Source organism: Pyrgilauda ruficollis, unplaced genomic scaffold (assembly GCF_017590135.1).
Source record: "Pyrgilauda ruficollis isolate IOZ18807 unplaced genomic scaffold, ASM1759013v1 scaffold80, whole genome shotgun sequence".
Lineage (NCBI taxonomy): Eukaryota > Metazoa > Chordata > Aves > Passeriformes > Passeridae > Pyrgilauda > Pyrgilauda ruficollis.
The window spans coordinates 257,579-271,508 of NW_024529933.1; the positions used below are offsets into that span (position 1 = coordinate 257,579).

The 13,930-nt window shown below is 37.4% G+C and overlaps 1 protein-coding gene across 1 annotated transcript in view; it reads right to left on the bottom strand.

Annotated features, from left to right (window-relative positions):
* The window catches only part of TRIM24 (tripartite motif containing 24), a 55,385-nt gene that overhangs the window by 6,857 nt on the left and 34,598 nt on the right, over positions 1-13,930 (bottom strand). Inside the window, exons 6-15 of the mRNA XM_041487514.1 lie at positions 13,619-13,733; positions 12,851-12,997; positions 10,150-10,267; positions 8,622-8,887; positions 7,825-7,989; positions 6,166-6,345; positions 4,302-4,437; positions 3,164-3,236; positions 1,664-1,832; positions 836-1,134 (exon numbers count right to left, since the gene is read on the bottom strand). Of these exons, the coding sequence (XP_041343448.1) occupies positions 836-1,134; positions 1,664-1,832; positions 3,164-3,236; positions 4,302-4,437; positions 6,166-6,345; positions 7,825-7,989; positions 8,622-8,887; positions 10,150-10,267; positions 12,851-12,997; positions 13,619-13,733 (1,668 nt within the window). The remainder of the gene's footprint in view (positions 1-835; positions 1,135-1,663; positions 1,833-3,163; positions 3,237-4,301; positions 4,438-6,165; positions 6,346-7,824; positions 7,990-8,621; positions 8,888-10,149; positions 10,268-12,850; positions 12,998-13,618; positions 13,734-13,930) is intronic.

Sequence of the window (13,930 nt, forward strand, 5' to 3'; positions counted from 1 at the left end):
TGCCTGTTCAGAGTAGCACAGAGATGATCAACCTGCTAATCTAAGTTGCTATCCAAATGTTTTACACCAGTAAACTATGCTGATATTTAATCAGAAAACCTAATATTTATAAAAGCATTAACCAATGAGCATGTTATAACCAATGTTTTTATCCTTTAATACAAACAAGCTTATTGCATGACATTTCCAAGCTGGGGCATTGACAAATGCCCTTTATTTTAATCAAAGACACTAATTCCAGAAGCAAACGCCAGTAATATATAACAATAATCTACTTAAGACTCGATTTTGAAAGTCAAGAAACTGAGCAATGGTTTTGTAACAGCCAACCAAGGAAGCCTAATGCTTGTTTCAACACTGATTGTTATAAAATATGTCAGTCACTACACATCCCATGCTTGGAGTGTAGCCATGTTTAGCACTGAAGTAATATATTCAATACTATATTAATTCAGATTTTTCCTGTAGACATGTCTTAATTTTTCTTTTTTTGTTAAAAAATCATTATTTTTAAGAAATTTAACTATATTCCATCACCCTTAAAACATTTTATGACAGATTGCTAATGCTGTGTCCCAGTTTTAATAATAGATGGCCTACATGTAATCTTGTTTAATTGTCAAATAATTGAAGAGTTTTACTAGATTTTGTAGGAAAATATACAATTAAGCTTCATGAAAATTCAGATTTTCTCCAACTAATAAAACTCCTGGATACAAGACTTTAAAGAAGGCACTGCTCTTCCTCTGAGACTGAAACTTCTTACCCCAGGTTTCACAATACAAGTCTAATGTCTTCTAGTGCAATTTTAGATGGAATTGAAATAGTCAATTACCTTGGAAAGCTCATCAATGTAGGAACATGACAAGAAAGATGGAATACTTTGGGACACTTCTCACAGCAAAGGAGCTTCCCTCCATTTTGACATACAGCACACCAATCTTCATTCGGATCATCCTCTTTTCTGCCCTCGCCAGCATGGGAGGATCCCATCCAAGCTGTTTTCCCAGGGAACGTGTTCTCCTGCAGTGCCCCTGGCTGGTCATCTGTGCTGTCTGGTGCATCTGTTCTTAGCATAGCTTCCTCAGAAGAGGAATTGTGACTGGTATCCAGCAGCAAGGAAGTAAGTATGGACTGCAGGAAGAAACAAAGCAAGTGAGATTACAGTATTTATGTGAATCTACATGACCCTAAAACTGTGCTAACTGACCTGAATACCACATTTATATACCAGCAGCCATACAACTTGCTATATGCATGCAGAAATTACTAACACTCTAAAACACAGGCAAATAAACACAAGAAATTAGTTATGAAAGGCTATTTACTACTCCACCAATAAAAAACTAATCTCTGATGGCCCAAAAATCTAGTACCTTGTTTATGGATATTCCTGCATTATGACTAGAAACACTTCCTAGCAGCACCTGAAAATTTCATCTCTGCAAGTTATTCCTGGATTTCCCAGGTTTTCAATGGAAAAAAGCAGTCTGATCACACCATTTAATTTAATTGGCAGTAGGACTAGTTTGATTTTGAATTTCACCTCTTCCTTTTACTTAGGTTTTTAGTTTTCCCCTAAATACAAGTAAATTATTTTAGTCCCCATAAATACAAAATACCCTCCAAAGAGAAAGGAGCTCTTTCTAGCTGCAAATATTACATTCCGAGGCCGGGATTCCTCCTCCGTCTCTTCCTTCACTACAACAATTGGGAAATCAAAGTTCTCATTTGATGCACTTGACTCCTGTTTAATTCTGATCGGCTCCAACATAACAACAGGGACTTTGTGTGTAGAATCAGCTCCTGGTGGCCTGCTGGAGGAGCCAGAACTGTAAATGACAGGAAGAGGCAGGAAAAAAATTAAATTGGGAGTCAGAACTGGACACCTTTTGTACACTGATGCTTTCCAAGACCTCAGGATGTTAATCTACTTTGTTTCTTTTAATCCTGAGTAGTATTCTCTTTATGGAATGCAACATCCAAGTTTATTTCCTTTGATGTATACTGAAAAAGCATTACCAAATGGAAAAAATTTAATGGCTGCAACCATTAAAATTTGAGACTTACCCATGGTTTGACCCAAAACTAGAGAATTACTCATGGTTTGACCCATCAGTCCAAAATTTGCAAATAGTCTTCAAATCATGCACAAAAAAGCACCTCCACTGAACATTGTAAACTACACAACTGAATAAGGCAGATAAAATACATATTTACATTATCATGGAAAACTTTCTTAGTGCCTTGCAGCTCCACCAAAACCTGGACCATACTTTTAGAACTAGATCTGTCTTTTTTCATGTATTTAGTCCTAACAGGATGAGAATGGACAAGCAGACTTTAAAATACCTGCTTATCTTTTTAAAGAAAAGTGGAGAATTTAAATCTAACAAAATTAATTCAAGCAGCAGCGCATCAAATCACATTTTTCAATGCAAGTAAAGACTCTTCAAACAACCATTTAAACTGTTCATTTAAACTGTTCATAAGAGTCCTTCACAGAATTTACCATGTAAATGGAATAGAGCAAAAGGTATTCCAGATTAAAAAGCACCTGCATTTCCAACTCAAGTAGGATGAATATCATCTGATTTTTCTCTGCATGAAAAATTAATCTCATGTCAGAGGTATGCTCTAATTTATTGCAACACATTAATTGATCTGCACTCTTTAAAAAATGCTGTGTAAATATATTTGTTCATTAATATTCCATCAGTAAGGGAGAAAAACATTTGTGTAGACTCTCAGTAGATATCTACTGCTCACTTAACTGTATTGCAGCAGAAAATGCTTAATAACCCTCTTTGTAGCATCAGTTCCTTAAATCTGAAGTAATTTATGGTTCCGCAAGGGCTTTCAATATGCAGCTTTTTCCTTTAGCTGATTTTTCTGAACTTAAAACTTAATTTATAAATAGTATTCTTTCAATAACGCCAACCTAGCCATCATTTACAGAGTCAATATATCTTTAGATGTTTTATTAATACATTACAAATGAAATTACTGCTTTTAGAATGCAAAGAGTGCTGGAACAACCATCAGGCCTGACCTGTTAACAGAGGTGAGACAAATCGACATCTTTATGCATTGAAGAGAGAAGAGACTGAGGCATGTTCTGTGGAGGTGGAAGTTACATTTTCTTCTCTCACACTTTCCTTACCTCTCTCTGCTCCCAACACTGGAGGCACTGGGTGAACGAATTGGAGGGTGTACATTTGTCACACTGATTCCTCCTAGGACAGAAGGATCAGATTAGAACAGAACACAGGCCTGTGCCAAGTCTGAGATACGACTCAGAGAAGTACACGTGTTTTGGGGAAAATTTCTCCTGCAGTAAGAAATATTTAATACATTTTCATGTAAGGATGAGAGGCATGAGATAACAGAGGGAAAGAGGACTAAGAAAGGGCCATTACATGCAAGCAGGCTGATGGGTGAGTACCTTGCCTGGCTGACTTCTCCACCTGATCACTGCAGGCTGTTTTGTCTTATTAAATTCAAGCAGATCTCTCAGGAGAACTGCCAGGAAACTTGGAGCTGATGAGCAGGAAGAAGTCTGGGGGACAGATATGAGAGAGACCAAAGGTCTGCGGCCCAGAGAGCCAAAAGCCTTGTGAAGCAGATTGCTGAGCAGCAGCCCTGAGAAGCCTGAGTGGGCTGTTAGTGCTGCTTGTGAATGCATTACCTGCTGTCTCTGCTATCCCGCAGGAATGTGGGACCACCATGCGAGTGCACCAACGTTGCATGAGTGCTCCCTGGGAATTCCCACTCACATAGCCTTCCCACAGCTCAGGTCAGTAAATGGTCAGCTGCCAGCTGTTGGGCCACCAGCATGGTGACAGGAATCCCCTGGATCCTCCAGGTCTACCACATTCAGCCACCCATCACAGTAACTTCTCTGGTCATCCTGTGTCAGTGCTGCACTACCCACCCAAGGCACCATTTCTAGTCTGCTGTTACATCCTCTCTCACTTTCTCAAATACTTGTCTCTTACCACAGCTGCTAGGTTTTAATCTGCACACCTGAGTGAGTCACTTTCCTATGAATTTCTATCCAATTTGCTAAAATCTACCCTTTTTTTTCCCTTCCTGTTTTTAAGATCTGGATGCTTAACTTTTGATCACAATGCTAAAATATTATCTCTACCTTCTACTAGGGTTTCTACAACTTTGTGTTCACTTTCTTATTTCTCATGTTTAATATAAAACCGAATTAATTCTGATGTCAGTGTTAACACTGCCACATTTGATTTTTCAATTGCACCACTTAAATATTAAATTGCACCACACTGAATTACCTGAGAGGCCTGGTGATGGTACTGAGGAATTTGGTGACTGCACAGTCCTGTTTGAAGGAGGTTTTGGCTGATTCTGCTCTACAGTGCCATCCTTCCTTACAGCATTATCCAATGTCATGCTTCCTGAACAATCAATCTAAAAGGCGGGGAAGCAAAGGGAAGCAGTTAGTGTTGGGAAGGGAAAAAAAACCCTCCAAAACAACAAAAACCAAACAAAACCAAAAAGCCTCTGCTATGCTGTTATTTTGAAAGTGAAGACTAAAATGCATTTCACCAAATTTTACCCATCCAAAAGTGAGATGGTTACTTTAAAACATATAATCCTGCTTTCCCTAAAAAGAAAATTAAATAGCCAAATCCAGACAGCACTTCATTTTAAGAGCAGATAATTCTGTAGGTGCCAATTTTTCTCCACAGGCTACAGAGAAGTCTTAAATCAAACATGGAGCCTTCACACACTGAAGTAAGTTTATCTCCACACCTTCTTTGGACTTGCTCACATTAAATACTCTTGAAAATATAATATGCTATACACAAACTACCCCTTAATCCATGGGTGTTGAACAGGACTGGAAGAAACTCAAAGGACACTCAATCCCATCCGTCCCACATACCCTCTGGACAGGAGCCATGCATATTGACTCAAAATGGAAACAGCAAACCAACACTTGTTCTTTCCACCATGACTCAGGCCAGACAACTGAACTTTATTCCAGGAGCTCCCAAAGCAGCATTCTAACTTTCTGTAAAAACTACACATTCTGGTTTGATAAGGAGAAATGACTTTTTGAAATGTTTGGTTTCTTCCAATATGTAAGATAACATTTGATAAGATGTATCCAAAGTTGATGCAGCGACCTTGGCAAGGTCAGCATATTTACAGTGATTTGGGCCATGTATCTTGAAAGCATGAACTCAAATCACACACAAGTAGAAGAGTTCATAATATTGTGCACAGAAATAAATATGCTAAAAAGTCTCACAGACTCAGTAGTTTTATGACCATGTTGTGTAGTTCACCCTTTAAGACTGACAGATACTGTGATTCTGTAGTCTATGTACTCCATTTTAATAAAGAGAACACACAGTATGTAGGTAAAAACAAAGCACAGATGGGAGATAAAGGAAGTAACAGCATGCTATGACTAGAAAACAATGACACTTCAGATAGCTTCAAGCCTTAGACCACAAAAACCAGGTTAGGCAGTTATGTGGAAAATAAAATCACCTAAGACTCAATAACTCCAACATGGAACTCTGGCAAACATGTACCATTCAGAAGATACTATAAAAGAGAAGCTTAGAGGGTTAAGAAATTATGATCTTACTATGCTCTTTCTATCACCAGCTCAGAGGCATGTTAGAGAATATACAAAGAAAAGAAGTACCAAAAGGAAGAGACATAAGGAATATATCCAGTATGCTGACCAATAATACCTACGTAAGATAGCTCTTTTAATAAGTTAAAAATAGATTTAAAAAATGTTAAAAATCTACCAAAAATGCCATCAGCAAACCACTGCTATCTATAGACACTGGTAAATGAAAGCTAAGCTAACACATTTTTATTTTTATAAGGATTTTGTAAGGATCATTATGAGTGCTGCAGAAAAATATGCAGCATACAAATAAACATGTCCAATTACAATTACAACTTGTAATCCTACTTTTCTTAGTTGTCCTAACAGCTGTCTCCCAGAATAGACCTGAGTATTTCCAGCAACGCGCAGGCAACTCTGCATTGTTTACTTCCTAGAACTCTTTCATTTTGACAAACAATTTCAGTCTAAAAGGTTTCTATTTCTCACAAACGTTAAGACTTCAAAGTAGAATCCTTAAAACATTGCCTCTATGTTACACTCACATCAGGCAGAGATGGCAGATTATAGGAGCTGCCCACTGGGGAACTCAGATCTATCACGGGGGGACCATAATTCTTCCAATCACACCCAGCAGCACTGGTGACTGTGGGGCTGGATGGAGTCGATGTTGAGCTGCTTGCAGTTGAAGGGGTGGATGAAGCTTGTCCACTACTAATCTGCCACTAAAGAGACAAAAATCCACAATTCAGCATTTTTTTTCTTTGCAACAGGTCACATCTAACTGAATATACTGATAAAACCAGCAGCTTAGTTCAGGAAGCTGACTTCAAACATAAAATCCTGATTTACTCTGAAGTTATCTCATTTCAAGAACTGATCTCACAAGACAATGGAAGATGACAAGTAGTTGAAAACTATGAATAGAAGAAATGAATGCAAATTCTCAAATTCAAAGCTATACCGCAGTGTTAAGTATCTATTAATATTTCATGCTTCATTGACAGTGTTGTGGAAGAAAAGTAACAGTTTTTGTTAAATGAAAGTATTACAGGTAATAGGGTGAATGCACAACTGCTCCAGGGCTTTGCCAAATAAACCTGCATGCCTTGAAGTCTTTGATGTTCCCTTAACAACATAAAGTCATTAAGAATTTGAAATGCTGACTGGATCTCCATCCATATATACATTTAACACCATGATATGAACTGCACAGTCAAGTCAGACAAAATTTCTTTCTCATCTAGAAATGCAGTTTTTAATGGAATTTCCTGGCAACTGCAGGCCAAATCTGACTCTGCTCAATTTCTTTTTAGTTAGTCATTCTATTTACTGGCCTCTAGTTTCAGAAAGACATTACTGAATTATGAGGTAGCTTGAAAGAAAGACTTTTAGACAGACCAGTCTTCTTTTCAGAGGCACAGAATAGAAGTGACTTACTTTTTATTCTCACAAGTCCTCTTAGATATTGTTCAGCTTTCTTCCATTTAGTTGAATTAGTTCTCTGACATCATCAGCATTGCAAACATAACTAGTATTACCCCACTCTTCAGGTCACAGATTTGTTTGATTCTTTCCTGCTTACCTGCACCCAGCAACTCATGTGGTAATAATACGCTTTTTACTAAAGATAAGCCTTCCTAAACACCAATGTGTTTGCTTCTGTCCCAGTTCAGCTGCTGATCAGCTGGGCATTGATCAGTCTCACTCAGCAGAGGTGTCACAATTGTGGAATCTCTTTTTTCCCTTCACCTGTAAAGGTTCAGATTTGCCATACCCTAGGGAACCATGGCAGCTCTAGCTTTTTAGTCAAGGTTTTACCTGGCTCCTGGTGAAGTCACTATCATTAAAATAAACTGCGATTTTCTGATTTGTCTTCTCAATGACTACAGTGTGCAGACCACGGGCATGCTAAGTTTTGGATAAATGGTCAGAAACCACAGCAACAGCAAGTAGGAGAACGAAATACCTGCACAGCACACACAGTGGCTCACCTCCCTAATGCTTCAGCTGCTTAGAACTGTGAAAATGAAAACAACTTGACAGTTACCTCATTAAGAAAACTGCGGGTATCTTGTAATAGAAAAACAATGTAATCTCTGTTTTAATTGAAAAGCACTCTAGAAGTGTAGTGTAAAAGATTATGTAAGGCACATTTGATGTTTCATTTCTAAATGGAGAGTAAAAAGGGAAATACACTTTACCTGTTTTATAGCTTGCTGTGCCAAGAATGCCATTTGCAATGGGCTAGGCTTCACTGATGGCCTTGGTAGGTTCTGATTTTGGGGAAATCTCATCTGTTGTGCAGGAAGAGCTGAACCATTGGGTTTGGGACTATGATTCTGAAAATGAATCAAGCGTGGAGGTGCCTGCATAAAAACAATAAAAACAGTTCTGAAGTTAGCGGAGATCTGTTCTATATTCCACATATTTTTTACTAAACGGTCCTTTTAAACTTCTGAAACTCCTCATAAATTATATGCAAATAAATAGTACCACACCATTTATCTGAATGATCAAAAGCATTGAATTTCAATGTTAAAACCTAGTAGACAGTTTTGAGTTGTTTTATTATATGAAGAGATATAACAAGAGACAGTGAGAGTGTTTCCAACTTTGAAAGATACATGAGAGAATCACTGGGTGTTATGCAAAATAGATGTAGCAAAAAAAATTAATGACATTGACTTTTTGATCACTTGACAAAAACACAAAAATGTTGCTAAGCACTGTATATGGCTGGATACAACAAGATTTTATTTTTTTAAAGAATAAATACAAACTGGGTGCCACCACACATTTTGCAAGGCAAGTTTAAAATGCCCACTCATTTCTCAGTAAAGAAAATGTCCTCTAAACCATCTACATAGCTATGTGCTGAAGATGATGATAGCTGAACTTATGTATCTAGGTTTAAGGGCTTTCCTTTTTTTCCTATCTTACTTTATTTTCTCCTTCAGTGCCATGGAAAAAAGAGACTCTGAAAACACTCATAACTTACCTGATGAGAAGCAGGAGGTTGTTGCATGGCTCCTGGCATTCTTGGGTTTGGCAGAACTACTGGTCCTGCTCTGCGCTGAGCTTGCTGTCTCTGAGCCATGACCTGCTGCTGCATGTGCTGGAGGCGGAGCTGAGCTAAGCTGATCTGTGTTGGGAACTTGGAGAGCTGGTTGGGAGATAAACTGCCTGGTGGCTGTAAGTTTGCTTCAATCACAGGGCTCTTGGGCATATGTGGTGGAGTTTCCTTATCTTCAATTACTAAAGAACCTATTTTAACCAAAAGAAATAAAATCAATACTGAAGTATGGCAGTTAGCAGAAATGCCATCATGCTGTCAGCAACATGCAGCCTGACTAGAACTCAAAAACAATTTCTGAAGTAATTTGTTTCTTTACTCAGACTTTATTTTATTTTTCTTCACTGGTTCTTATATCTAGGTTATCTACAGAAACTGTACATATCTGATCATAAACAAAATGGCCTGATGGCTGTGATTTCTGAAACTAGATTGATAAATATGATTTGGTTTTATCTATCACTTTAAGTCTTACAAGAACCCCAGCCCTGGTCTATACAGGTGCCATTTCTACTGTAGCACTTTTCAGAATGTAAGGGACCATATTTCAGAAGTTCATTAAATAAATATACACAAGAAAAAGAGTCCACCAAACACAGGAAAAAGTCAGCTCATGACGAACATCTCAGCTGAGCAGCAGTTCAGAGTTATCACCACACAGCTGACAGCTGGTTTCTAGAAACACGTTTCATTTTCAATTCCTGTCTCTAAGAAAATTATTTATAAAGAAGGAACTTGGAGAATTTCCTTAATACCATCCAATGTCCTCATGTCTGGGAAAAGGAGCTTGTTTGCCTTGAAGAACTGCCATAACACTTCCTGCCTCTGACATTGTAGAGAATCACACATTTGCACCTCTGTACACTGAGAGAACACTTTCTGATGAAAGGCAGAAAATGTCCCACAGACATCTCACAAAGCCTTCTGCACATGACAGAAAAACAAAAATGCCCACCAAGATAACAGTGGAGAGAGAAAGGAGCACCACAACAGTCAAAATCCTGAAAGACCTCTAAAACCTTTAAGTCCTCCTGCTAAGCTGTTGAGTTCTTAGGGTGCTTATCATCACGGCTGAAAGCTGTCCCATGGGAAAGGAGCTGGGAGTGCTGTTTGACAGCAGGAACCCTTTCTTTGGATGTGAAATAAGATTAAAAACTGCCTTCCTTGTTTTAGAAGTCAGAAGTTAGAAGTATTGACCAGAAAACTGAAAGCTGCTATTTTCACCATCACATATACCATATTCAAATAAGGTAAGTTTGTAAATACTTTATCACAGTATTCATAAATAATACTTTTCCCCATGCAATGCACTTTAAATGTTTCTCACAGTTAGGGAAATACATTTAACAGAGTAAATGAAGAAATTAATAGCGCAGAGGCTGTCGTCACAAAAAGAAAGCTGCTTTCAAAATAGGATCAAGACATTAAAAGGCTAATAAAAAATGTGTCACACCTAGATTGAAAATATTCTGAGCCCAGAAGCTAGGATCACAGTGGAACTGGATGGTATTGTTAGTCACTGGGGAAGGATCACACCTTGCTCGGAGGAGATACCGTAGTCGATATGTAATCTAGAACAAGAACAAAAACAAGGGGTTTTTTTTCTCCTCTGGGGCTAGAGCCATATATCTGAACAGCACAAAAACCCCAAAAATACACCCCTTCACACACCAAACAAAGCAACCAATCAAAAAAACCTACTATCAAAACCCCCCTGAACAAGCCTCTAGAGAACTGAGGTTAAAGATAGAGAAACTTATCCAAGCTACAAATAAAGAGGTATTTTTAACATCTTTCCCTTATTCCTAAAGTAGTTTTAGGAATACAGCCTAAACAAAAATAACAATTCTTCCCCGCAGAAATACATATCCTTCTAAAAACTTGGCCATTATATTCAATGACTTTAACTACTTGCAAGTGGAGCTAAGATTTACACAACTGTTGATGTTTTTTCCCCCATGAATCTATTTTAGCCCATTCATTTTTCTTTCAAAGTATGCCACTTGTTTGGCAACAAGTATGATCTGAGGGAATTTTCTTTTGTACTAAATTTAAGTTTTCTCAGACAGCCAAAGAACAAATTTTAATAAACTGTGTTTGAAAACTCAGATTCACAGATATTTTCAGATTTTTTCAAATGCCTTGGTTCCAAAGAACTGGACTGTGATTACACAAGAGAATATTCTACCAAATGCTCACAATTTATTTAGTGCCTAGAAAGAAAATGTTGTCTTGCAGTTGTTTCACTAGAAATGTCAGGAACTGATATACCAAAATACAACAGGCACTAATTTTAGAATCACACACAGCAAGCAGAACCTGGAAAAAAAAAACTTGAGTTCAACTCTTGTTTTTCTTGAGTGACAGATTATTTCCTGGAAAAGAGATATAATTGGTGAAATCATCTTAACTGTTTAAAATGACACAAGTTTTTTTATTTCAATTTTAGGCAGGTCAGTTTAAGACCATACTCAAAAACATTTAACATGACTAAAGACTTTTAAATGACCATGGAAAAAATTGAAGTGCATTATTATTATTATTTTGGATAGAGATTTCCTTAGGATTTTTGTGTATACTGCCAGAATCAAGTAGATGACACTACAGAAATTCTAGGCTTTTGTCCTGTTACCAGTACTGGTCACACACAGTTCCTGTCATAGTTTGCTCCACTATTTTCCTACTATTGTGCACACACGTGTTGTAGATAAACTCCTGACTGGTCACCTCGTGTTAGTAGTAGTAGTGAAAAGTACATCCTGAGAGTACAGCCCCCAAGCTCTAATGCTGCCTTTAAGTCATTCTTTCCTCCCTCCTGGATATGCTGGAGCAAAAGTCTCACATGCTCTTCCTACGCAAAACTCCTTGGAAACAGATTTTTTCCAAATGCCCACAGATGAGTTATCTACTCAGCTCCCCAGCAGCACCAACTTTCTAAAGCTCAATCTGTTCTTTTGAAAAATACTTTTCATTTGCTGAGGCTTTCTGGGCTAGATGGTCCTTTCTTTCAGCTGCCTAATGTTTATATGATTAAGATGCCTGAAACACAATTTGTTTTCTTACTCATGTAGCAGAGTCTTGATGGCAACACTAAGCAATTATAAACAATATGACTCAGTTTGATATCCTTTTTCTCTATTCAATTAAAAAAAATATGACTGGCTGAGGCAGTATAAGGCAGATCAAATGAATTTGACTACTTGAAGTTGATAAAAACAAGTAATATTCTGCTATAGCCTGCACTATCAATAATGGGTATAAAAAAAAGAAAAAAAACCAAAAACACCACCACAAATCCAAACCCAAACAAACAAACCCCACCAAATACCCTGATAGGTTCTCAACTAACCAATGAGAAAATAAAGAAAAAAACTTTCACAAAAAACTTTGTGAACCAGTTTATAGGAATTGGAAAAAACAAGCATCTAGCATCTTTCTTCAAGATTGCCCCAGATTGCTGCTCTCAGGCAAGTACAGTCTAGTAACCTTTGGAAAAATCAAGGTAAGCTTTTGGGTTGTTTTTTTTCTTTCAAATTTTCTAGGATTTCTGTCCATCACGAACATTCAGCTTAGTGAGAAAACATGCACTCAGATCTTAAGGGTCATTATAGCCATGAAATATTTAGCTTTGTAATTGTTTGTATGGACAAACAAAAACCTTAGTTTAATTTTTATCGATTTTGAAAGTTTTTCAGTGGGAGATGAACCTGACAGAACAAAGACATACAATAATATCTACATTAAAACGCTAGGTACCAGACATCGTGATATACAAATACCGTTTTTCATGAACTCAGATGCTGTAGCAAATATTGTAAAGAAGCACAATGATGATGTAGGCCACACAACATTTTTTTCAGTGTTTTATGGCTCCATGGTTTTCAACCCACAGAAAAGGAGTTGTTCCTACTTCTGCAGATCTACAGTAGTTCTATGGTATTGTAACAGGAGAGAACCATGATCACAGAGCTAAATTAATAGAAACATTCTGTATTTATGTTTAAGAGAAAACCACGACAACCACATATAAATATTCCAATTAGTAGAAAATCATGAAAAATTCTAATACCCAGTACTCCAGACAAGCATGTGCATGCTTATCTGACTTAACCCTAGTCTCTTGGTGAATGGACAGAGCTGTCTTCCTAACTTACCAAACGTTTACTGTACAACAGTGCTGTGCTGCTCCCACTGGAAACTGCCCATTTGGAAAAATTCATGACATGTTCCAGCTGTTTAGAGAGACCTGCCACTTCCTGTTGTTGCTGCAGAAGTTTCATCCTGTGCTCTTTTGCCAGAGTCTGCAAGTAGAAAAGCAGTTCCAGTCAAAAGGTTCAATTTACAGTTAAAAGGCATTAACTTTCATACTGGTAATTCACAATGATCACAGTGGTTTCACTTAGCTCCTCTAAAAAGGACTCCTGCCCCCTGATGCAGCAAAGTCAGAACAAACAGAAAAGTCAGTACACATTTACTCAAAATATCAGGACTCTCTGTGCTACTGACACATTTTTACATATATTTATACGTATGTGTGTGCCTTTCTACACACACACACACTATTTTTAAAACACAACTGGAGATATTATTTTTCCAGGTACCCATTCTAGACAACTCTCTTCTGTGATTTGCTACTGGATTACTGAATTTATTAAAAAATCTGATAGAACACTTTTCATGCATGATGTGTGGAATTATGAATTGCAAAAGCATGGAGAAAGAAACTGGCCACCCCTCAAAAACCAAACTTTCCTTCACCAAAAACCCCACTTGCTCAAGTAGTTGTATGGGACATCTCTCCACTTTGGAATCATGACAGGACATGCACAGGGGACTAATGCTAGAAATTTACTGTAATGTGAATACATAGAAGAAAATATTAAGATTGAAATTTTTCCTTCTTATGATAGAAATGAAATTACCTCCAACTGATGCAGCAGAGCTTTTCCCTTTTTATTTATTTCTACCATCAGTGTAAATATGGCAACTTTAATATCCTGTTCCACCTGCTTTTGATTCTGATTCACTTCAAGAATTCTGTAAGCAGACAGTATAGAAAATAATGTTCTTTAGCTCATAAACCCATCTTCTAAACAGTACTAAAAAATAAATCTGTTGCTTAGACTACAATACTTCTTGGTCATATGCACAAATTAATTAATACATGCATCATCAGATACCTATAGCCAGGAAAATTACTGGGAGAAATAGAGCAAGTAAGAGTGACCTATGAT